At 38.7% G+C, this 25,783-nt stretch overlaps 1 protein-coding gene across 1 annotated transcript; it reads right to left on the reverse strand.

Moving 5' to 3' along the window:
* Nucleotides 1-640: 640 nt before the first annotated feature.
* Nucleotides 641-25,620, reverse strand: TRAPPC11 (trafficking protein particle complex 11). Its single transcript, XM_032108567.1, has 29 exons — nt 25,218-25,620; nt 24,058-24,227; nt 23,569-23,639; nt 22,596-22,710; nt 20,145-20,244; nt 19,335-19,408; nt 19,011-19,107; nt 18,062-18,195; nt 17,576-17,723; nt 17,044-17,137; nt 15,640-15,719; nt 15,468-15,546; nt 15,321-15,375; nt 14,124-14,269; nt 12,969-13,030; nt 12,732-12,864; nt 12,005-12,135; nt 11,338-11,493; nt 10,644-10,831; nt 9,839-9,987; nt 8,172-8,293; nt 7,378-7,497; nt 6,951-7,016; nt 6,693-6,849; nt 4,998-5,106; nt 4,658-4,749; nt 3,617-3,750; nt 3,076-3,243; nt 641-1,614 (listed from the first exon to the last, which is right to left on the reverse strand). Exons 1-29 carry the CDS (start codon nt 25,422-25,424, stop codon nt 1,570-1,572), a joined length of 3,402 nt encoding a protein of 1,133 aa, XP_031964458.1. The 5' UTR covers nt 25,425-25,620; the 3' UTR covers nt 641-1,569.
* Between the last annotated feature and the right edge of the window lie 163 nt (nt 25,621-25,783).

Here is a 25,783-nt window from a genome sequence, read left to right on the forward strand (position 1 = left end):
GTATTATTATTTTTACTATTCACAGTTTTAAGTAGGAACATATTTACTCCATTCCCTTAAGACTGTAACATTATTGTAACCATGAAAGTATTTTATGCCCTCCTCTTTCTCAAAGACTCTTCGACTGTTTTGGGGGTGGGGGAAGGCACCCAGTTCTCCATCGAACACTTACACTACTTGCATCAACATGTCCTCTAAGAAGCAGTAACAGAGGTGCCAGCATTGCTGCAACCTGAGTGGCTACTTAAAAAAATATCTGGAAAAGACATGCATTTTCCACTCTTGGAAAAAAAAAGAGAGAGAGAGAGAAAGATAAGATACCTATTCCATGACTGCCACTTAGTTCAGTACATTTAAGCAAAGAATAAGGAAGGTTTCATTTCTTCTTCCTGGCACAGTTAGTCAGTCATCTTCTTATCCCCACCTATACATTGCAAAAACCCCTCATAATTCAGCTACCTCTGCACTCCATGGAAAAACAGTATATCCTCACATGTATTTTTTCAGGACTTTACTCATGCTTTCCTTCAAGTTTCACAGATGTTATTTTGAACTTCAGTGCCATAGATGGATGCATCAGTCCACAAGTGAGATCAGAATTATGAAACAACTGTGAAAGCAATGCAGTTAAGGACAGTTCCAGAAGTACTCTGTCACAAGCAGTTTATTAGAACTTCACTTTGACAATAAATAAGGTATTTCCCAAGCAATCAAAATGTAATTATTTAGAAAGTTAAACAAAGCAAATTTTCACAATGCAATTTTTATATATACATAATTTACTGTACTTTAAACACCAGTTCGTCCAGAGCTGTACAACAGTAGGATGTCTATTTTTTAAATTCACACAGCAGGAGACTATCAAGACATGTCTTTAATCTGGAAACTGTGTGTGTAAAAATAACCCCAAACCCCATCAGCTCCAGGTTGGATAGTCCAACAGGTATGAATGAATCTCTGTTCATTAGACTAGCTGCTGAATTCAAAATTAGATGTATGGCTTACCCAGGAGAAATAGTGCCTTTTGAGAGTTATGGTTTTAAAGGATTAGTAAGCTGCTCAATTGCAACAGTACGATGCAACCATTTGTCATTTACGGTGCTACTGCACAACCTGCTCTGTCTTCAACACAAGTGGCACAGGACAAACTTCTGTAAAAAATGATAATTTTCAATGTTGTAAATCTCTAATAGTAAATACAAACCTTGCACTTGAACTGTTAACTGTGAAAACATCTTTCAGTTTTGGTCAAATGAATTAGCATTTCTTCACTTAAATACTCAAGACATTTAATATGCCTCAATAATACTTTTAAGAGTTTGACATTCAAAATTAACTTCAAAAGAATGTTCCCATTAAATAAAGCACCAAGCTTTCCCCACATGTTTATTCCTTAAAGAAGTCTATGAAACACTAGCTTTTTTTTTTAACATTAGTTCTGCTAAGAGTTGTAATTTCAAAATAAAATTTAATTCTTATGGTTTAATCAAAGCCATGTTTCCAAAGTGAGCTTTACATATTCTGTGCAACATCCCATTTTCTTTAAGTGCAGAGGTACAGGTCTCCAAGTTATGCAGCTGCAATTGAGTTGTCATCTGCTTGACGACCCTGAGGCTTTAAGAAAATAAAGACAGAGAATTAAAAAAAAAAACAAAACCAAAACAAGCCACCCAAACAAACTCCCCTCAAAAAAACCAAACCAAATATCCCACACCTAAACAGAAAAGACAGACTACTAGGAAACTAACTCTGCAACACACTGTGTTGTCAGTGTAGCTCTGGTACCCAAGTATAGCATTAAGCTTATCCTACTTCTAAAGGTTTCAAGTAGTGGCACAAAGGACATCAAACTGGAATTTCAGTTTGGCCCAGTGAGTACTTGGTAGAGGCCTCAGCTCCTCAACTGCCCTGTTAAATGCCTTCTCCATACACATCTGCACAGCACAGCACAAGGCCTGGCTGATCAGAGCTCTGAGCATTACTGCAGCATAGAAAGCTGTTAATTATCAATGTGTAAAACAGGAATGAGACTGACAGTTTCTTGGAGGAATTGAAGCAACATCACTAGAGATAGGAGAGAGCAAGGAAGAAGTTTTAAAGAAGAAAAGGCATCCTTACAATAAGGTTTTCTGAGGTTCTGACAATTCCAAAGCAAAAGCAAAGAATTCTGAAGCTTGAAAGTCCACAGGAGTTTTGTGAACACCACACTTTTGAGGAAAAATTCCTCTTCTATTTACTTAGGAGGACATCTTGACAACCAATCTAGAAGAGCCAGTGACTGACAGCATACTCAAAAAGTAAGTTCTGCCTATCTCTTTTTGCTTAAAACAAAATTGAAATAATGCCATGCCCATTTCCTAGAAACATGATTACAGATGTCTGAACAAGTTCCTCTCAAATCATATAAACAAGTCTTTGGGCTCCTTGCTTGTTAAAAGTCTGAATAAAAAATGAACAAAATACTCTGGAGAGAGCAGCAGTGGAATGAGAAAGCACTGTTTTGGGCATATGGATTTAAATGATTCTTAAAAAGTCAAAAGACCTGTTTTTCATGGCATGATTAACTGTCTTCAGAGTTATACCACTTATGAAAAAAAAAATCTAGACTGATTCACTGACAGAACGTGTTTTTAGAAGTTATTTAGGGAGGTGTGGGATGCTACAGTGTCTCTGAACTTAGTCATATGGGTTGCTCAAACACTTCTTTTTTCAGAAGTGCAACAAATTATGGTATTAAAAGTATTTGATTATATTTAGCTCACTCTGCTATGCTCAAAATAGATGCAACCTTAAAACTCATTTTACAGAGTGAGACATGGAACAGAACAACAGGGACAGGACAAGCACATTCAGCTCATTCATTTAGTGGTAACCAAATACATGCTGCACTGAAAGAGACTTCCTAAAGATTTTGGCTGACAACACCAATGCACAACACAAGATTGTTCAAAGCAAGTAACTCTGTTACAAGCTGGACATATTAGTCTGCTTAGAGACACTCAGCTTTGAACAGAGCTGGGGTGGTTGTCCCCAGAATCTGAGCATTTAAACACAAGTCACTCCTCACAGCCTTACCTTTACAAAAATGTGTGTCGGTATGAAACGTCTGAGCAACTGATTGGTGAAGTTTGGGAACCGCATCAGGTTAACATGAAGAGAAGGTAACTGCTGATACCCAGCCATCAGAGGATAGAAGTTATATAACATTTCCTGCTGCGTGCCAGGAAGGATTCTTAGTCGGATCTTAAAAAAAGGAAGCCACAACCGTAAGTAAGTTCTGTATCTAAAAGCCCTGTTCACTTTCTATTTATACACTGGTTACTTTCTGAAGCTGGAAAGAATGCAGCTAATTTCTGATTCTAGTTAAACCATTGCTTCTACACTGAAACACCACGTTACCCATACACGACATAACAAACAGCTCCAGGCCAGGCTTCCATCTAGGCCTTTTAAAAATGGAGTCTGCATCCATATATTCTTCCAGACAGAATTTACCATACTTTAAACATCTAAAAAACAATGAGTTTGTCCTCTCTGTACACCTGTATAAGTCTAATCAATGTATTCTTCACTACCAGATAAACCAGCAGGATCAGTGGATGTGACAATTCTGTACCTGTTTAAGGCCAGAGAACATGAAGGCATCACTGGGTTCCACGGACACCTCCACATCCTGGACTAAATTCGTCTTATTTTGCAGGTGATACCTGACAGGTAAGGACTCTCGGACTCGACCAAATGATGGCAGATCTTTGGAAAGAAAATAAGTAATCTCAAATACAAAATGCATTTTCAAGTTCCACTCAAAAAAAAAAAAAAAAGTCTATTGAAAAAACCAGTGAAAAATTAAGGAAAAAAGATACAAGAACTAGGCATCTAAAGCATTTCTGACAATTTTTTTTTAGAAACAGATTAAATAACAGAACACAATTTCATTACAGTTTTTCAGTACCACTTCTTCAACATCTAGCTACAAACCTCCCAGCTGCCCTAAGACTGCCCAATGGTACTAACTACGAAGTCACTTTGGTTGCTGCTAACTATTTTCAGCTTACTAGAATCTAATCAGATACTGTCAGGAAGCTCCTTCAAAGTGTAGCAGGATAGGATAGTGGAAGAATCTCAGTACAAATAAAACCAAGCCAAGGAAAGCTTTGGAATTATGTGTGTTTGGTGGGCATTTCAATCCCCCCTGTTCTAGTGCAGGTGAAGTGCTAGAAGAGAAACAATTCACCTGCCAACAAACATCTCCAACTCTCCAGTCTGTTTCTTCCTGGGATGCACCCAGCATGTGGGTGGATGGAACAATTGTTGCCATAGGCATCTAGAGAAACCTGCCGGGAAGGCAGCATCAACAGAGGTAACTCCAGCTGCTGTGCTGCCACGTAACACAGGCTGAGTATTATGTCAGCTCCACTGACAGCTTTTAGGAGAACACATTTGTGTAGCTACCTACCTCCTCTTCCCTTCAAGTGGGGAAAGAAGAGCAAGCCTTGAGGCAGTCTAAGTGATGGTATGCTTTCTTTCTCTAGCTCCATAATATTCAGCACCACTTTTCTGTATTTCGCTATGGTAAATGGAAGCTCTGGGGTCTGTAAAAATTTTGGCAGTCCTAAAAATTCTAATTGGGAAATGTATGCTGCCAAATTAATATTACCTGCATTAACATGGAGGGGAATGCTCTCTACAATCACATGTGGTAGAGTGATGACTGTGTTTACAACAGGTACATTTTCCACAGGTGAACTTCTGCAGGAAAAAGTCAAATGCAGACCATGTTGAATATTATACTGTATAAAGTATCAAGTATACAAACTAAGAAGTAATTAGTAGGTCCAAAGTCTAGACAGTGCTTGTTACAGGAAAACACAAAACTGTTTTTTTGGTTTTTTGCACTCCTCCCCACTCGCAAAAAACCGCACAACCAACAACTCATTCTCATGCCCAAAAACAAACCAGCTTACTTCCTCTCCTTATCAAGGCCAAGAGATGCTTACCTCTTCCAGGAAATTACATAACATCCAGTTGCCACTCCACTAGCATTAGTAACTGGAGGACATCGAAGGCAAAAGCACTCACTGGCACTCTCACCTGTCTGTAAAACAACTATCAGCAAGATTTTGTTTAAAATAAAAGCATAATAACAGTCTAAGCCACCAAGTCTAGAAATGCAATATGACACAAACACAAGTGTTCAGCCAGAAAGGCCTTTGAAGATCTTTGCAAAGTATATCAACATAATGTATAAATCCAATAGATTGTGAAGTATTCCAATACATGAAAGGGTAACACATACAAATATATGTCACTTTACTTTCTGAACGGCATCATAATGTACACATAGAATGAGTCATTGCAAATTTAGAGCTCATAAACACACACAAAAAGCAAAATAATGCCAATTCAAATTCTACACTTCTACAGCAAATTCCAAGACATCAGCATAAGATGTTTCTGATGCTTGAAACTTAAAATGAACATGGACACATTCCCTCTCCCTCTCAAATGGATGAGAGCTGGGGAAGAGAAGGAACACAAGAAAAACCTACTGGCTTTTCAGTGAAACTGAGTTTTCACTTTTTCTTCTTTTCTTTTTGCTCCACTCAAATGAACTAAAAAAAAAAGTACCCTTTCACATAGAGAGTGATTTTAAGAGAGTGCTAAGAAAATAGGTTCCAGTCTTTCAAAATTTATCATTCATATTAAAAAAAAAAAACCACATTGACCAAAAGATGGACAGCTGAATGGTCAATACCTACAGGGTTCACATGTCCTGGCACTTAGCTCTTTAGGAGCATCAATCAGAAGCCATGAAGCACAAGCTGAAGATGAAATGTCAGAGTTTGAAGACTAAAGAACCTGGGAAAGAATTGCTTTTTTCCAGGCAACCCTTGAATCTACAGAGGAACAAGAGCCTTGCAAGTCCTTGATTACACAAGTGGACAGCTGCCCCACAGTCAGGCAGCCACCCAGAATACCTCATTGGATCCAAAGTTTTGATAGAACACATAATTCACATCTCTGAGCCCACAAATGCAAAGACAATGTTTCATTGGAACATTTTGGATCAGCTCTACTATTAAGTATTCCATTTATTTAACTTTAAAGCTAACACACTTCTTTAATGGATGCAGTTTTAATGGCTGAGATCTTCAAGATAAATTTTTAAAATTTAAGTAATAAGTTACTAAACTGTGGTAATATTAAAAGAAAGATGCTTACTACTGATTGTTCTTTATAACCTACCCTTCACATTTTTCAGTTTTGTGACTGCAATCATGGACATGGATCACTGGCCTTTGCATACTGCCTCTCTCTCATGGTAAAGTGTTTGCATTACAGAAGGTATATATATAGCCCAGAAACATTGGAAATATTGAGTATCTTTTCATGTGGATATCTAAGAAGTTGCATTTCAAAAGTACTTCAGGTGCTTTCCGTTATGTTTGTTACATTTAGACTTTTGTTTACCAACCATCATTCAAGTCTATTTAGTTGACCTAGTGAAGCAGAACTACATTTTAAAGCATGCTGCTGTCCAAGTTGTATTCTGGCAAGCAACTAAAGTATTAAGCAGCTGTCTTCTATTTACAGTTCAATAAACAAACACTATTTAAAATGTTCCCCTTTATTACTCCCAATTTATACAAGAAGTATCCTACTGATAGAGAACACACTCTAAGAAAACTTACCATTCTCCACATAAGATTCCAGTTGATCTACTGGGGTCATGGAAGCTGACAGCTGTAACTGGCTTGTCACAATAGTGAGAGGCCAAGGAGAGGCACTCAGGATGTCCGTCATCAGTAAAAATGGTATATCTGCAAATACTCTGTCCAAGTGCTCCAGCTGTCAAGACACACACACAGGCTCTGACTATTTCTAACTAAACAGAGTGTGACTCCAAAGTGCTGTGATTCCAAAACATGAACAACTTTTCAAACACGTACCTTTGTGGAGACAAATTTGACAGCAACATCAAAAGGAAATACTGTGTCTATGGTTACAGTTTCATCCTGTAGAGGTAACAAAAGGGATGGCAAGAAGAGAGGAAAAAAAATTATATTCAGCTTAAGACCATGCTCTTGATGTCAAAGATTACTAATGTAAAGTTACTTTTAACCATTATTTTAACCAAATCCTCCCCAGGGAAGAACATATTTTTAAAGATATTTACAGACTGATACAGAAAACTTTTCTTTTGCTAATAATTATGGAACTGCTCATGCTAATAAGGGCTGCCATACTGCTGAGTTAGTATTTATTCTATCTTCGGGCAAGGTTTTTAAGATACTAGAAATTACAGATTTTAGAGTATCTCTTGTGTTTCACAAATTCATCTGCATAAAATGCAAATGGTTCATCTTTAAAACCTACCCGGTGACACCTGCAGAGGATTTCCTTCCCCTCAACAACAGTGTTGATTAAGTAAGAAATGTAAAACAGAAACATTCTTGCACCAACTGTTCCACAACGGATGTATATTGGTTTTTCCAGCTGCAAAATAAAGGAGACTGTATGAGCTATATCTAAACTACATTAATTAGGCCTAGAGCTGTCCAAAAGTTGTTAATCATCTGACTTGGTCCAACAGGACAACAGCTGAATGGGCATTATTTTGACAATAATGAATCTCCTACAATGTATGATCTGGATCATGCAGTGAATGATTTTAACCATAGCAGCACAACTCCAGCTGCTTCACTGGATTTGCTTGCTCCAGATGCTTGTCTGTTACTTAACAATACAAAAAAAGAACCATAATTGTGTAATATATGACATAAGCGACTTCTAATTTACTAGTCAGAACTTCAGATTAGTGCAAAGCCTGCATATTTGATCCTCTACCATCTTGAATCACACTTGCTGACTATTACCTACTGTCCATTTAGCAGCGCATTTCATCAGCAGTTGAAATTAGCCTCCTTATTTCATATCTCCCAGCTGTATTATCAATCCCAGAACATATCTTATTCCCCAATTTAGTCCTAAAGTTGATCTCATTAAAGGAATACTAAACTACATGTAAACAGTAGGTAAAATATGCCATAAGTATTTAATTTATTCATTCAGAAATCCAAAAGTAAACTGAAGTCTATCAAAGAGAGTCTTTTATTAGTTGGTCCCTGTTTTCTTAAGTATAATATAGAAGTAAGGTTTTAAGCCTTGACCTTTTCCCCTGGTTGCAAGTCTCCTACAGGGATATCAGGAAGCAGTGCAGGAAAAGAGTCATCACATGTGTCTGTTCCGTGAAGAGTCACCTGAGTTTTCTGAGTCAGGTTGGCATCTTGCCCTAGGATTAAAAACAGTGTTCATATCCACACAGGCTTACATCACTAAAGCATGAAAACAATAACTAAAAAGAATAAACAATCTCAAAAAGCAATGCGTGAGGAATTAACACAGTTCATTTCATTGAGAGAATCTTTCAAAAGTGCCAGCAGAAGATAAAAAATTTTAAGGTGTTGTCAAATCTAAGTTGAACCATTTACACCCTTGCAAGTTTATTGTTTCATCTCTTTGGGCCAGGAAAAAAAATCTCAAAAATCAGACATCATATCTAGATGTTCCCTACCATCTATGCAACGCAACAGGATTATGTGATCCAAGTTTTACTTGGTACTCTATAATGAAGTAGAAAGGAAGTTTCACTGTTCCACGATTCTTTTGTTTTCAAGAGCACCGTTTAATGATTTCACATATTTTTAAAACTTTTCTTTCAAGTCAGTGTTGAACATACATAAAAAGAAATGTATACATGTTAAATGACACCATTCTTCGGTCAGAGCTCAACTAGAATAATGGCATTACTGCAATTACATGGGATAATTTTCAAAGCAAAACAAGCCACACCTTGCCAAAGAGTTGCAACTGTGGAAAATACATCACCTTCCCTATAACTGAAATGTCAGATTTCAATTGTTCTTGTAATGCAATCAGCAAGCCCACAATGACCTTGCATATCCCATGGTAAAGAGTTAAGATTGAGGAAGGAAAAAAAAAACTAAGGAAAACAAAGACCGTCTATTAAACACTGCTTAAGGAGCCAAGTCCAAACATCCAATTAAACAAGTTTCAAGAACTGACTTTAATGAACCATACAACTGTATAGAAATGTGGTTCTACTTCAGAATATACAGAACATACAGCATCCTATATGCTAGAGGCTTAAAAATATTTTTATCTTTTAGAACAATTGCTACAAAGAGGTGTACTGAGTATAACATTTGGGCTTCACATGCTGGAAACAGTCAGCAGTATCTACATACAGATAGCTAGGACTTAGACATACAATATCTGCATTTTTTTCCTTTGCAGTCTAAGAAATACTGCCTCAGTGCTCCATTGCTCCCCAAATTTCAAGTGATTTAAAAACCAAACCATGTTGTCCAGGGCAGGGAAAACAAAAAAAGCAGGGTGGGTGAGAGAAAACCCACTAAGTCTATACTTAAAAAACATTTATCTAGCAGTGTCTAGTGCTTTCAGCTCAGCAAGAAAATTATCTCTCTTTGGGTAAAAAAAAATTCAGTTACAAGCAAATTGAATAAAAAGTTAGAAAGGAATACAAAAGCTTCCACATTTACTTTCAAACTTGAAAAGATTTAGATTCTGAAAATATCCATGTAAGCACCACAGACAACCAGTGGCTAAAATAATCATAACTGAACCAGTTTGTTAGCTGTTGTTCTTACCACTGGTATTTCATCATTCCCAACTTTCACTTTGGTTTGGCTTTTAGTTACTGTGGGAAAACAGTTTACTATATTTCTCTGCATTGCATCCAGAACAAGGAGTCAATTATGAGACTGCTGGATTAAAAGAAAATAACCCCAAATACCTGGCTTCAAACCTGCTGTAAGCTTGACATCTTTGGCTACTGTCTCCTCATGTGACTGGACTGTCACAATCAAACAATACATTTCATTTGTCAGGGCAGGGGGTTCATGACGGAGCTGAACAGAAATGTTCGGCACTCTAGAAATAATCCTTTAAGAGAAAAGACTCAGTTATTGTATGTTTCTTAAACAGCATGCTATTAAGCCTAGTTTAAAGGAGGCTAAAACATCCTATTGTTTAAGAGAGTTCCCACAATTGGTGGCCTATTAATAAGAGATGTGAGACTCCTGAAAAACAACATGATGGGAACAACTTGATAAAAAAAGACCAGTTTGGAACCCCAGTAATAAGCATGAATGGTTCAGATGTTCTGTAAGGAAAGAAAAAAAGGACCTGCATCAACCACAATCAAATTTCATTCTTTTCATTATTAATAAGTTCAATACAAATTAAGTTTCTCGGGGATTCTTGTGTGATGGCTTTCGTAAGAGAACAGTAACACCTCCTAAATTGCAAAAAATCTGGGAAAAGCCTGCCTGGCAAAGTTAGGTGAGGCGGAGAACTAAACTGTACTTGGTATGCTCAGAGATCAGTGCAAGCTTTTTCTGTGCTTCTAGCTATCTGGAGCCCCAAGAGTCCTAAAGAACTGAATAGTGTCTATCTTATCCCCAGTTAAGCAAAGACATATTAAAAGGCTCGTATGAAGAAGTCCAAACAAGACTTCTATTTTCTTAAGCAGAGTGATCAGGGCTTCACAGGAGACTCACAATGATATATTATATACATACTTCCAACTTGTTACTCACATAGTGCTTGCCTGAATAGTCAAAGTGTCCCAGTGCACTTCATTATCTGGAAGCTTAGGTCTCCGCTTGAAGGACCGTGCTGCCTGCAAGGCTTCTTGAGATGAGGCAGCATCTCCCCCTCCTCCTCGCCAGTTCAGAATCACACAGCGGCCAGATTCACTCCCCAGGATCAAATCCACAGAAGTGATCTGAGAGACACAAATTTAAACACCAACTGGTGAGTCTTCTGACCACCTATTGTAGGAAGATAGTTTTCCAATGTACACAAACATCATAAATACATGTACCATCAAAAAGCTTCTGACAGCTTGGAGACTGAGGACCTCACCACCCCAGGATTTCATTTAATGAAACAGCAGCGGAAAAGGTATCCATGTTCAGGTGCAAGCAGTGTAATAGGTTGCAATTTCCTACCCTCCCATAGTGCTATACCACCTCTCACTTATTTTTTTTTAAGTATTGCATATATTTTTTTTTAAAAGTTTAAAAAAATTCTTGAAACAATTCTTCAGTTTTTGTGATTTTCTTTGTGTTTTGTCATTGTCAATACTTTCACTCACTCTTGATACTTACTTTCAAGAATTCACACATTCGGAACTGCAGTGACTTTTTAACTGGTGCCAGATTAGAGGCACACTGGAGTTTGAGTTCATGGTATGTAACAGTTAGAAGGGTACAAAACAAATGGACAAACCTCAATCTTCTTTCCTACATCTTCAGTTTTTGCAACAAATTTGAAAGAGAACTTTCTTGTTTTGCCAGGCACTAAGCACATTGTTCCTTGTGATGACTGTTCTAGAATATCACTTTTCTGATAGGCTTCTTCTACAACACAGTATTGGTTGTAATCCTACAATGGAGGAGTGGTGAAAAAAGTTGATACATTCAGACTGAAGACATCTTTAGAGAGTAATGGCAATATAGCACATATTAAGGCTCTGTGTTACTGGATCAAATTTTATGGGTTCTTCCTACTTTTCACAATACCAAAGTTAGACCAGCAAGTAATTACAGTGCAATTCTCTGACATAAGATATCCTTTATACTAATGAAACTTCATGAATCTCAAGAAATAAGACATTAAAATGATCCTTCTGAAACTTTAGCAAGCTTCATAGAAAAAAACAGATACAACAGATGAACTGATCAGACCACATTTCAGAGTCTTATTCCAGTATCAATGTACTCATCAAGAGTGATAGATAATACATAAAAAAAACCAAATACCTTTCAGCTTAAGTATTAACATAGTTTTTTGGAAAAAAATTTGATTTTTTTTAATGTTTAAAAACACTAAAATGTTATTCCATTCTTATTATCAGTTTCTATCACTAGGTCAGATATAGTTAGAACATAGGTACCTGATTATTGAAACTGATGCAGAGCTTAGAGAACCTGATAGGATGAGGACAATCAGCTCTCAAGTATACATCAAACTGCACAGGAACATCAACATGAAAACTAGGAGCAAGAAATTTTGCTTTGCACTGTACTGGAATTTAAAAAAGAAAAAAGAAAAAAAAAAAAGAAAGAGAAACAAGAAGTAGGTGTTAAACATAAACTATAACATAAATTCCAGAAGCACACTCCTGAAATAATTGTGGCAAGAATTGGGCTGTGTATACTCTCAGAACTCTCTTTTGTAAGTGGGACAAATTTGGCTACTAACACTGTCACAGAAAGGCACTTTTCAGCACTTGGCTAAAACCTTCGCAGAAGAGAGGAGATGCAGATATCCAGCAGAAAGCAGACAGTCCTGTACACTCGAATGTCACTCATGCCCTCTTTTCAATAGTGAGTATTTGCAAACATTCTGCCCTCTTTCCTCAGAGTCCTACTTCAAAGAACACCAGAATGTCAGAAGTCTTTCAAAAAGCAGAGAATTCCTTAGTAATCCATATCAGGGATAAGAGATCACTGACTTCTCTCATTATTTCTTATCCTGTAGATTTAGACAAGGAACAGAGCAATGCTGGAGCACTGTTGCTGGCTTTAATACACCCTTCGTATTTTCATCCTAATTAGTCATTTTCAAGGTATAACTACATCCAAATTTATCATCTGGTGTAAATTTGCTTTCTTACTTACCAAATGGTATAAAATCTTGGACTTCTATTGTAAAAATATTACTGCCTGCCAAGGAAACACGGTCAGCCCACAATTTCTGTGATGCTTTCACAGCAGCAGTGTCACAATCAGGTTCAGGATCAGGGCTTTCATTCTGTATGCAGGCAAAAGATTACAGAGAACAATAAAAGAAGGGTACCAGACACTGACCACTCTTAGGACTGTTTAAAAGGGAGTAGTAGGAGTTCTACCATTTACCATTAGAACTTTTATGAGATTTTTTTCTATTCGAGATTTCTGATCTTCTTTAAGAGTAGATGCTAATAAACAGAACAAAACAAAGATTACAAGACAGAAGCAAGGGTCTCTACTTTTTTTTTTTTAATTTAACAATAAATCTTTCCTTCAGATTGCATCTTTCACATATCACATTCCTGGGAAAAAAATTCTGACATCTGTCTAACCAGTAATGAAGTACATTCCCATTTTAAATGTTTCCTCTTACTTTCGCTAGAACCAAGGCAAATATTTCTTGGTTAGACAACCATTTTGTGATTTATTGGAGCAAAGCCCCAGAAGAATAATGCTTATAGCTTCTTATTGTTTATATTTAAAAACAAAAGAAAGCATAGAAAAGTCTGGAACATGCAAAGAGGCCAGCTCAGATACTACTAGAAAAAACAACTACAGATGGTGACAGGAAGAAACAAGGACTCTTTAAAATAAGCATTCTTTTCTTGAAGAAAGATGGCTTTGCACCATTTGTTACTCTTCAATACAAAGCAGAGTAGCCTGGTTAGCTATAAGAAGATGCAAACCCATTTCTACCACACCAGCTGTAATAGTGGTATATTAGCGATTTAGCGCCCAAAAGGATTATTTCTGCCATGTCAAGGAGCAGGCATTACATGGACCAGAGTGCTTGCACTGTTACTGTGGAGCCATCCTATGCCACGTTTTTTCCCTAAAACATCCCACACGCATATTTCATCAGCGGAGTTCTATAAAAAGTCTGGGAGAAGCATATTTGGGACATTAAAGTCCAGAAAAATCATGTTAGCCTTGTTATTAGAAAAAAAAATGCTTTTCTCTTTTAGCTATACTACAGTTCTTTCCCATCCCAAAGTTCAGGAAGTTCCTGTTACATTATTTGAACAGTCTCAAATGAAACTGTGTCTCAGATATCCTGACAGAATCTATTTGAATGCAAGGAATTTTATAATAGAAGAGAAAGAAAACTCAACTCCAGTGTACCGCAGAAAGTAGTAAAAATCCAGCACAAGTACACAGTTACTTTGTAGTCAAATAATTCGAAGCATTGTAAGCACTGTGTCTGACAATGATTTGTCATATTTCAAAATACATGTACTTAAATTTTTCTGTATAGGCCGAGTGTATTTTTTAAAAGAATACCTCTACCCAGTAGCTCTAAAGAATAGGTTATATAATCTTTCAGCTGGGCCATCAGATATGAACATTTGAGTGCTGTTGTCAATATGGAAGTGAGGAGGGTCCACCATCCTTCGCTGCGATATTCACACATAACATAATCCAAGAGCCTGCAACACAGCAAAGTTGAGAGAAAACAAGTTATGCTCACCAATATTTTTAGAGGCTTGCATTTATTTGGTATCATTAAGACAAAATTCATCTTCACTAATACAAGTGCTAGATTAAAGTTAAGTCTGCTATTCATACATGGCAATGATTTGTTGCAAATAGCATGAAACTATGATAAAGAAACACTTATTCCCTGAATTTTCTAGTTTGAGCTAGAAAAATTTTCACAAGAGAACAACAAGAAAACTCATCTGTCTTCACATAAAGAACTAGCAAAACAGCAACTGGACAGAAGTGCCTTCGTCCAGTATTGCATTAAAAATACACCTTACTATTGAATATGCATTAAGTATTTAGAAAAACAAACCAAACCCCCTTCCAAACTGAAGAAATTTAATGTTCCTTAAGCCAAGATGTTTCTTTTCTCTCCTACTTCCTATCCCCTACTCCGTTCAAGAGTTACAAACATCCACAACACATGCATCAATCATTATCGGGCAAAACCACACACGTTAACACATTCCTAATACTGACCGCTGTTACTAGCAAAGCAGAGAAGTGATTTTTTTTAACCCTTCTCAACTATTTAAGACAAAGATTTCTGCCTACCTCAGAAAAATCTACCTAACATAAAAAATGCTTGTTCATAGAACAATCAGGCTTGAAACAAATTGACCTGCTTATTGCAGCCTCTCTTCTCTTCCATGTGAAGTGCAGTCAGCTACTAACAACAGTAAATACATCTCTTCTACTTCAAACAGGAGAGACAGACAGGCAGCACTCAATCAGTGAGCTAGAAATAGATAATATTTGCCCAATATGGCAAACTCCCACAACAGCTCAGAGCAGGAACTTTTTATGCTCTAATAACTGACTCATCTGTTTTGCTTTCTTTAATATAAGTGGGGTTCATAGACTCAATAGCTTGTGCTTCAATCACAGCCAGATACAAGGAGCATCTTACACGAGCTTCCAACATTATTCCATCGCAGTCACGGGGTCTTAGTGAGAAGATAGCATGTAAAAGAAGCAGTCATGAAAGATACTCACTTCAAAGCTTTGACATAATCTTTAGCGTAGTAATATTCTTCTCCCATTTGAACCACTGATAAAAAAAAAAAAAACAACAACACAGATCATTACTGAAAGCCTTTGCAAAATCCAATTTAAAAAATGCATCTGATTATCTATACTCACTCAAATGACTTTTCATTCTTGGACATTTGTATTTCTTGAACTGTGCGACAGCATTACTCAACAAAGTGATTATTAGCTCCTAGCAGATAAAACCATTACTGATATCATTATATATGCAAACATCAGGGTCGTGTTAAAAAAACAGATTTTTTTTTTTAAGAATAAAACTTACCGAATGAAGGACATTTTTCTCTTTTAGCTGTAGGGATAAAATCCCCATCTTCTCCTTTTCAGGATCAGAAAGATCAAAGCCTGCATCAGACAATGAAAAAATCCATGAAACTGGAATTCTGTCCAGACCCAAAGGGAACTATTTATACTGTGAGCATATGCAATGCAAGCTTCAACTCAAACACACACACACATTCTTTTACCTCACAGGCAGATATATCTCCCTAGAAGGGAAATTCTAGAACAGAACTATCTTTCCCTCTGTTTAAAAGAATCTACCCAAAATCAGCAAATTACAGTAAAACCATCTAGTCCTTATATTGCATCTATTAACGTTTAAAGTGCGTATGTCAAGACAAATTAGCCCTTTTCCAATCTGATCTCAAGTATGGATTCAAGCTTATATTTCTATAGCAATAGAGAAATCCAATGTATTAAGAACTGTATAGGGCTTTAAAAGACCACAAACTCTTGCTGGAATAAAAAAAACCCTAAACTTTAATATATTGACACGTAAAGTTTCTCTTCATCTTAAACTGTTTAACCTCACCAGTAGATTTTAAGTAATTCTAGAACAGTAAGACTGCAAGATGAAAGAGGTTAGACAGTACTGTATCGACAGTAAATGAAATAAAACCTTTAGAAGAGGGCAGTGATAAAGTGGTAAAGCCCAGAGAATACGCAGAGAATATAGAAGACCAAATGGAAAAGGGAGAAAGGGAAGTAAAACCACAGACAACAATGAAGATCTCAAAACTGTATATACATTCATATATAGTTCAAAGCTGTTACAATGCCGAGTCTGAAATTCTGAGGAAACATCCTCCTGAACAGGAAAATCAAATTCCTTTCTTAGACTAAAATCCAGTCATTGCATCCTCTCAATCCATTTCAAAACCAAAAAAACCTTTCCAGAAGAACAACAAAAACCCCAGTCCCAAGCTGCCATGTGCAGTTGACAAGATACAGCATGGATGGCAGGATCAATTTATAACAATTGTGTTCACAAACATCATTGTTTTTGCTGCATCCAGTTACCTGACTTCTCTTTCCAGGATCACATTTCACTGCAGTCAGATTCCTGCATCACGGTGATTACAGGTAGCTTAGGCAGCAATAGAAACAAAGCAGCAGCAGAGCTGCTGTACACCTATGCAACTTTGCTGAAGACCTGTAAAACCTGAGGTTCCTTTTTCTACTTATTCTAGAGATCAAGCACATTTCCTGTGCTTCCAACTGACACCTGCTCAAGTCATACCACCAGCTAACAGGAGAGTGAGGCCTCAGCCCTGCATCCATCTCAGTGGAACAGGGATTATGTGCTGATGCCCACTAAGTCAGCTGGCAGGATAAGCAGCTAAATAAGTTTGTGCAAACTCCACAGATGCAAGACACAGAAACATACTTAATATTCCTTGCCGCCATGCTCTTTGCCCATAGAAGTCAAGCACTCCAGTTTGCGTTTCCAGGGGGTCTGGACTGGGATATGTCACAGAGGACTGTAAATTCAAATACAGTAATTAAAAGGGTTCATGTTTCATTTTCTGCCAGGTAGGTGCCAGAAAAATACCAAAACAATACCCCCCATATACTAATGCTCTTGTTTCTCTGTTTCCTATAAGCCACCAGATACAGTGCATATATAAATATACTGGAAAAACAAAGTGAGTTTTCCAGCATCCAGAGATGTAGAAAGTATACAAAAAAAATTTAAAAACATGTCAGAATTATTTGTAATAAATGCATTTGTTCTGGGGCAACTTTTTCCATAGATAACAAATACAGGTAATGTTAACAAGCATCACAAAGACACATACCCTTTGAAATGAAATGGATTTCATTTACACATATTACAGATTGTCTCACTTCCATTTAAGACTACATTAGCTAATTCACTATCTGGTTAATTACCAAGCATTTTTCCCCTCCCAACTTACATCATGGTTACAAAGCATACTTGCTAGCTGTTTCCGTTCCTGTGCATAGTAGGCTGCCTGCTGGTAATAGAAACCTGGATTCTGAGTTTGAATGGCTGTCAATCCCAGCTTAATTGCTTCATCAAACAAGTCACCAAAAGCCTGAAACCTGTTAAAAAAACATTCATAACCAATATTATGTACAGAACAGCAATTTGAACCGAAAGGTACCCTACAATTAAAAGTTCTGGTTACTCTTAAGACAGATTATGCTTCTCTGAACTTTTGCGTCTAAGTTCTATGGCTGCATTTGTGTCATATTCTGTTCACTCAAAGAGAAAAGTAGTTAATGATTGATGCAAAACAGAACAACAGTGTATTTTATGTTCTTGTGTATCACTTAGAGAACTAAGAACTTGTGTATTTGTATATTTACTTTATACTTTGTATAAAGTAAACCTTTTGAAGTTCACTGCTTATCTAAGACACTACTAAGCAAAAACATACTGTTTAGACATCCAAGCTGCATGCTCAAAAGCCAGTTCTGCACTTCCTATTTTTTTCTTGCATAGGTCAATATGCTTCCTGAACTGTGCAATAGCATCCAGTGGAGTATTATGTTGAAAACAGAGGCGACAGATCTAGGAAAAAATAAAAATAAGATGAAAAGCCACTGTTAGGCTGCTAAGGATTAGCACTCGACCCCCCCACACACCCTCCCCCTACTTATTTTACATATTTCTGAAGAGCAAAAATTGCATAAAAAACAGAGAGAGAAAAGTAGATATAAACCATAATGTACTACACCTGAAACAATGTGGTGCTCTATTTCATCTAATACTATTGATCATCCCCTTCTTCCCCAAGACATCAAGGGAAGAGTGCATAACTCACTGCCAAATATAACAGGGATCTTCAGAGCCTCTAGAAAGACCATTATTTTGAAGCCTGCAGTCCACAAATGGAATTTGATGGAATCCAACTCCAAGATTCTTGTAAATGGTGGGATAGTTTTGCTTTACCTAAAAGCCCCCAAAATACCACAGAAGTATGGACTGATTCTTAGACAGTTACTTTCTTCCTCCTATCAAGAAGCAACTGAACTATATTGGCCTAATCTTTGCAAGAAGACAAAAACATTCAAGGAACAAGCAGCCCTGGTGTTCATTTTCCTTGCACAGAGTGAGAGTTAGAGTCTAGTCTTTCAGAAGACTGCATCTCAAATGAACTCAAATCCTTCAAGATAATCCCAGGCTTCAGCTAAGGATCTTTCTTTTGTGTAGAATTCAGAAGTCTCTGCAAGTCTGAGCATAACTGGTGTTCCAATGATAACTATTTCTAATCCATCTCTGTAAAAGCAATATAAAATGGAACTTTACAGCCTTTCCCTGTTAAAGGTGCATCAACTTTTTTCTTTTAAGTAACAGTTGTCAATGACTAGAAGTACAGTTGTTACCTTGTAATTTATAAATCCTGCCATGGTCTTGATTTCCAGCATGTTTGTTTCATGAGCCCTCAATTCATGCACAAGATTATATGCAGTTCTGTAATTCCTAAGCAGGAATAATCAGAGTTAAATCACACATGGTAATAAAGTTCTAGAACAGGACTGCTGACAGTGAGAAACAGTCTTCCAATCAGAGCATTCTTCCCAGTGAAGAACTTACCCCCCTTACGTATGCGTTTAAATAATTTTGCATTCAGGAAAGTATCTGTCACAGTTCATGGCTTAGCAGTAATTTGGGGTAGAGAGGATGGGGGAAGATAACACAAGTCTTACTTGAGGGCATTCTGTGTATCCTGTTTCAGCTCACTGAAGAAGGCTATTTTGAACTGGTGTCTAACAAACAAAAGCTGCAAAACACAACCAGTGTACATCATTCACAAACACCCAGACACACCTTGTTACGTACAAAGAGATACAGGTGGTAACTTCAGAGGTTTACATAACACAGCACTTGACTTGAAAAACTGACTGTGCAACTGTTTCCTAATAGTTCTCTCTGCCACCATGACACAGCAGTGATCTTTCAACAGATTTCATCTATTCAAAGCCTGTTACTCTGGCACAAGAGAGAGGCTTTGTAACACCTCAAAATCTCTATGCCAACAGAGCTGATTGTGGTTTGGAGCTCACCACTTGGATTCCAGCTTCCAAGAGAGGGAAGCTGGCAATCACAACAGAACATAATGTGTTTGAGTGGATTTGAAAAGCAAAAGTTAAAAACTGAAATCAAGTGCAACTGTGAGTACAAAATATCTAAGGGAAGTACATCCCACAACTTAAGATACTCCACTCAAATAGGTTAAACCATGTAGATAAGTGAGAAGTTTTTCTTTTTTTAATTTGAGAACTTAATTTTGGCCTGCAGCTCTTCTGAGGAAGATGTGAGGAAGACAAATGTAAGAAAAAACCCAACCAAAATAAAAGCTTAAACTGCAGAAAATAAAACCAGATTTACTTCCTATATTAAGAAAGAACACCTCAAATTGGAAGGGGGGAATAAAAACCTTTAAGCAACAAACTCTTATTTTCATGTTTTAGCATGCGATATAATTTCCACAGTATTTCAAAATAGGGTAACATTACCTGATGAGTGGTTTTGTTCAAGAACTCCTTATGAGATTTAACTCTTCTTATTTCTGTGTAGTAGTAAGTCTGTGCATGCTCATAAAAAGCATTTTCCAACCTGCAACAAAGTTGCTCATAAGTTTCACAAAGTTTCTCCCACATACAAAGAAATTCTGAAGTTCTTCAAAATAAGTTACTTTTAATCATGTTTATTTCAGTGTTGGCAAAGGACCTTGTGATATTACTAAACTCTTCTTTAAGTCACCACACAGGGTAAGTCTGCAGACAAAAACCTTTCACAAAAGGGGTAGTAAGAAGAACAACAAGTAAGTTTGAGAGCTTTATATACTAACTTCTCATACAATGAACTCCAGTATTTAAGATAGTCTGACGATAAGCTATTCTGATTTTTGCAAGGCAGTAGAAAGTGGAGAGATGGCCCTAAGTCAAAACAAGCAAACCTTGCTGAGGGTCACAGGATATGTCTGAACAGCATCTTATTTGCTGGACTGTGGGAGAAGGAGTGGGAAGGAAAAAACAGCAGTAAATAAAATTATGAGGGTACAGACTAGGTTTCATCATTCTGTCCAAACATCAACAGCTACATCAGCTGCAGAGGTAACAGTGGAACTTGTCTGCAAGAGAAACAGCCCAAGGCAACTCACAGGAGGAGAACACAAAGAGGACAAGAACACCAAATGCAATATATGAGGATCTAAAGAGCATATGCTGTATGGTCAAGCTGTAAGGAGTAAAATCAACTAGAACAAGATCCAAATCCAGGAGAGGAATACATGCAACAGCACTGACACATGCAGGAAACAAAGGCTGAAGTACCAGTTCTGTTGTTATATTCTCAATTTAGCACTGAAAAAAATAAGAAAAGCTAGAAGTAACGGTTACTTAATTTTGATCGATTCCAGTGGCAGTTTGTGAGCAGCATGGATTCAATAACAGCATCAATTAATGTTGAGAATTACACTGTTCATACATAAATATGAAGGTGAAAGAAGAATTCGCCTCTCAGACTGTGACCCCTACTCTCCCTGAGAATATATGGAAAAATAAAAACTTATTATAGTAAACCATGATTTGCCTTAGTTCGAGCCCTTCTTTTTAGATCTACACAAGACTGTCTAGTTTTCCTCAATCTGTTTTTGAAAGGCCTTCCTAATTTATCTGAAGTTGTAGTTCGTGTAAATATGAAAACAGAAGGCACAAGAAATGTATAAAATGACAAAGACATAATATTTGCAACCAGATAGATGCCACTTAGCATATATAGAAAGAGAGAACGACAAGATCATGAAGTGGAGGGGAGGGAAAAACCAAAACCCTGCTAAGAGTTAAACCTAGGAACACATTTGTAAGGAAAATCGTTTAGAACCAGCAGGGCCAAAACCACTGTAGAAGTAGAAAAGCCCACTTTACCTCTACCTGACTCAAGAAAGGGAACATCTTAGGATATCTAATCACATTTCTTTAAAAGCAGCATCTCTGACTGTCATTACTCAACCTCACAGAGGAACAAAATTGTGTGGAATTCATCAGAATAACCTAAAGAATTCCAGCAAACAGGTAAAACATTCACAGCTGGTCTACAATGAGTGTGCCACATAGCAGTCATCTCAACTTACAACCTCTCTCAACACCTCTGTTAGAATCATGGAACTGTTTAGATTGGAAAAGATCTTTAAGACCATCAAATGCAACTGTAAACCTGTTGCGAAATCCACCACTAAACCATCCTACTCTCCCTGAGCACAGTATCTATGTGTCTTTTAAAAACACCTTCAGGAATGGTGGCTCAACCGCTTCCCTAGGCAGCCTGTAACAATGCTTGATAACCCCTTTGTGAAGGCGAAAATTTTCCTGATATCCAATCTAAATCTCCCCTGATGCAACTTAAGCCATTTCTTCTCATCCTATGGCTTGAAGGGAAGCCCTGGGGAAGAGATCAACCTGTACTTCACTATAGCCTCCTTTCAGGTAGTTGTAGAGAACAATAAAGTCTTCCCTGAGCCTCTTCTCTAGGCTAAACACTCCAGCTCTCTCAGCTGCTCCTCATAAAGCTTTTGCTCCAGACCCTTCACCAGCTCTATTGCCCTCCTCTAGACACACTCCAGCATCTCAATGTCTTTTTCGCACTGAGGTGCCCAGAACTGGACACAGCACTGCATGCATTTCCATCCACTACCTCCACTGAGCCAGCAGAATGAAGGCCCTCGCTAGCACACCTATAGTCCAACACTGGCATGCCGATCCCAGGCTTATCTTTAGTGAAACTGGTTTTATCCTTTTCCCACTTTAAGTCTAATTTAAAGCCCCTTCAGTGAGCTCTGCTAACTCTTGTGCAGAGATCCCTCTTCCCCTTTGAGACAAGTGTGCACCATCTGGTGCCAGCAGGCCTGGTGTCGTGTAAGCCAGCCCATGGTCAGCAAAGAGAGCAAGACAGGGGTTTACACTCACCTTATAATATAGCCAACAAGATGATCAGTGTGTGGAAGTACAAAGAGTGATTTTCCAGAAAGGTCACAAGCATTACATAAAGCTGCTGCCCTCTCTGATGCAATAACATCTTCCCCTAGTGAAGTCAAGGAAAGCGCAAGTAAGTGGTATGTGGTGCTGCCATGTCAAACTAGCTCTAAAAGCTTAAAGGTCAGGTTATGAACCTTAGGTAGACCTAAAGATCTAAACAGTATTGAAAATCATAAAGATAAAACCAAGAGCACATTCTTTCCTACTTCTTTCAGAGTACTCCATCCTTCATCCAGCAGAACACATTGCAGAAATTTTCTATCAGTTTTTAGCAAAAAACTACAAGTATGATATAAGTTTTTCATCTGTCACAGAATTAAATATCCTGTGTCTTGAGAAATACAATAGCGTCCAGAAGAAACAAACACATACAGCAGGTAGAGTAAAAAACAAAAAATGGTTTGCCAGACACTAGAAAGCACCCAGTAGCTCTACAGAAATGTAAGGTTAAAGTGTATCACATTTCACAGCTCCACATAGCTCCAAAATTTTATTGATTAAAACCAAGTTTAGATGAAAAACCTCTGTAGGTACCAAATACCCTTCCCTCTAAGTTCTCAATGCTTTCACTGGTTTTCCTGATCTCAAGCAATGTTTAAAATGCAACTTGCTTACAAGAAGGCAGGTCAGATGTATTACTATACAAACCATCTTTGATCCTGTGTATCAAAAAATGCACTTGGACTTAAGAGGGAGAAGTCAGGGATAAAAGTATCAAATGTTTAGGGTCAACTGCCCTGAATGCTCTTTCTATCCTTACACCTTCCTACAGTCACAGTGCATTTAATAAATGTAGATGACATCAAATGAAGAACCACAGATAATGTGACAAACCAGTCGGCTCAGTCCACCGAGCCTTCTGAAATATGAGAACTCCACAACTGTGCATAGAGCTGTCAAGTACCTGGGGGCAATGGTGTTTTTTTCTGAATCAAAACCACAGCAACTTTGGTATTTCTTCCCTGCAAACTTTGCCTAAAATAAAGACAACATAGCACAGTGTCAAGGCTTCACTTCTTATTTCTGAATAATCAGAATAAAATAAGATTTCAGTCTAGATAGAAGCACTGGAAGAATGCTACATAGGTGTAAAGGCCAAACACAACAACATGCTCCATCATTCAGAGAATGCTGTCTTCTCTCTTTTGGGACAGAACAATTGTGCTGAGTTTAGCAAGTAAAATTTCAGGGGCTGTTTTTACTTATGTAATTTTTACAAATAAACCATTAAAAAAGTTTTTTACTGTGAGTTGTACATTAAAAAGCAAAGTTCAAGTTCCCCTTAATTTGTGTTTAAGAAAAAAAAATTATATGTTCTAGAATGCAAACAGATTTTGCAATTCACACTTATATTAGCTTGCAGTATATTACAAACCAAGCGAAAAAAATCTACCTGACAATTTCAACTCGAGTAGCACACTCCAACTGTTTTTCCTTCCACTGCGGCTCATCCCAGTCTAGTTCATAGAATACCACCACAAGTGCTGGAACCAAATTCAGGTGTTTGTTCATCCAACCAGTCTTCAGGATTCCTTTTGGAATATACCACTCATAGGATGTCCTCTGAAAATATTGAGGATATTGAAGCAAGCTACAAAATCCATTTACAAACATTTATAGCAGAAGAAAGTGAATTGCCTCTACATTCTTGTCACTTAAGAATATGTTTGTCATCTTTCCTGTAACATTGTTCCCCTCAAGCCTTTGCTTCCTATTAAGCCATATCCCTCAATAGCTCAGGCGTCAGGACCTGATATCTGAGATATCAACAGCAAAGAACAACAGATTCCAGACGATTGGAGAAAAGGGTCAAGTTCAGGAGCATATCTCATACACTGCCGTGAAATACTAGGCTCGATTGAAAACAGTGGTCTCAGAACAAGGGCACACCAGTTTAGATTATTTGCCTTTGCCAGCATCATGGAATTATGTAGTTTTCCAATAGTTAATCTCATTGACATTGTTTCCTAGCTTGTCATTGCAAAGCAGAGAGAATGGCAGAGATTTTCCTTCTGCCGTGTTTCACTTAGTTAAAGTGAAACATTTTGTTTAAAAAGCGTTATAGGTTAGGTTGGGTTTTTTTCAGAATACACTCAAATCAAGTATCTAGTTTCTCCAAAATTAAACTCTGGGTTTCATTAAAGCTCAAATTTTACAAGGAGCCTTAATGCTACGTAGAAGAGTAGCAAGTACTTTAAAAAATAAACCATACGGGCTTTCTCTGTTTCTGGTTCATCAGCTGGGGCACCCTGGTTTCCTACGCACTCACAGCGCTCCATCACAACGCCCTCGGCTTCCCCTTCGCCCTCACAGTCTCCCTGACTTGAAGCTCCCACACTTCCCCTCCAACATCGGGGGAAGAGGCAGCCCGGGTCCGGCAGAGCGCGGTGCCAGCCGGCTGCACACCAGGCACACCGGCGCACGGCCCTTCCCCGCAGGGAGCCACCAAGTCCCGCATCCCGCTCCCGGGGCCACCGCCGGCTCGTGCTGCTGGGGCAGCGGGCTGGGACCCCGCCAGGACGGGGCGCAGCCGGGGCCGGCGACGCTCGCTACCTTCGTCCTGCACTTGGGGTACTCGTGGTCGCCGGGCAGCACTTTGAAGGAGATGGGGACGCGGTCGGCCCTGCGGTTGGCGCAGAAGGCGTCCCACACGGCGCGGTGCACGGCGTTGTACACCACGTCCAGGCCGGTGAGCGTGACGAACGCCATGGGCCGGCAGCACAGCTCCACCGGGAAGTCCCAGTGAGTCGGAGGGGTCATCCTGCGCCCGAGACGGCGGCCTGCGAGGCAGCAGGATGGCGGTGGGAGGGCGGCCCAGGCCGGCCACAAGAGAGCCCCGCTGTCCCGGGCCCGTGCCCCCCGAAGCGCCGCTCACTGCGGCGGGATGGAGCCAGGAAGCGCCGGGAAGCGCCAGCTGGGAGCGGCCGCGGGTCACGGGAGGCGGCGCGGGCGGGCCGCCGCCTCAGGAAGCGAGCGCCGGGCAGCGTCAGAGGGGCAGCGGCAGCGACCAATCGGCGCCTCCGCTGCACCCCTCGGGCCAGTCAGGAGCGCCCGCGCGGAGACGTCACTGCGAAGGAGCCAGTGAGCGAAAGGAGGAAGCGCGGGGGGACACGCAGGCG

This window comes from Corvus moneduloides, chromosome 5, assembly GCF_009650955.1.
Source record: "Corvus moneduloides isolate bCorMon1 chromosome 5, bCorMon1.pri, whole genome shotgun sequence".
NCBI lineage: Eukaryota > Metazoa > Chordata > Aves > Passeriformes > Corvidae > Corvus > Corvus moneduloides.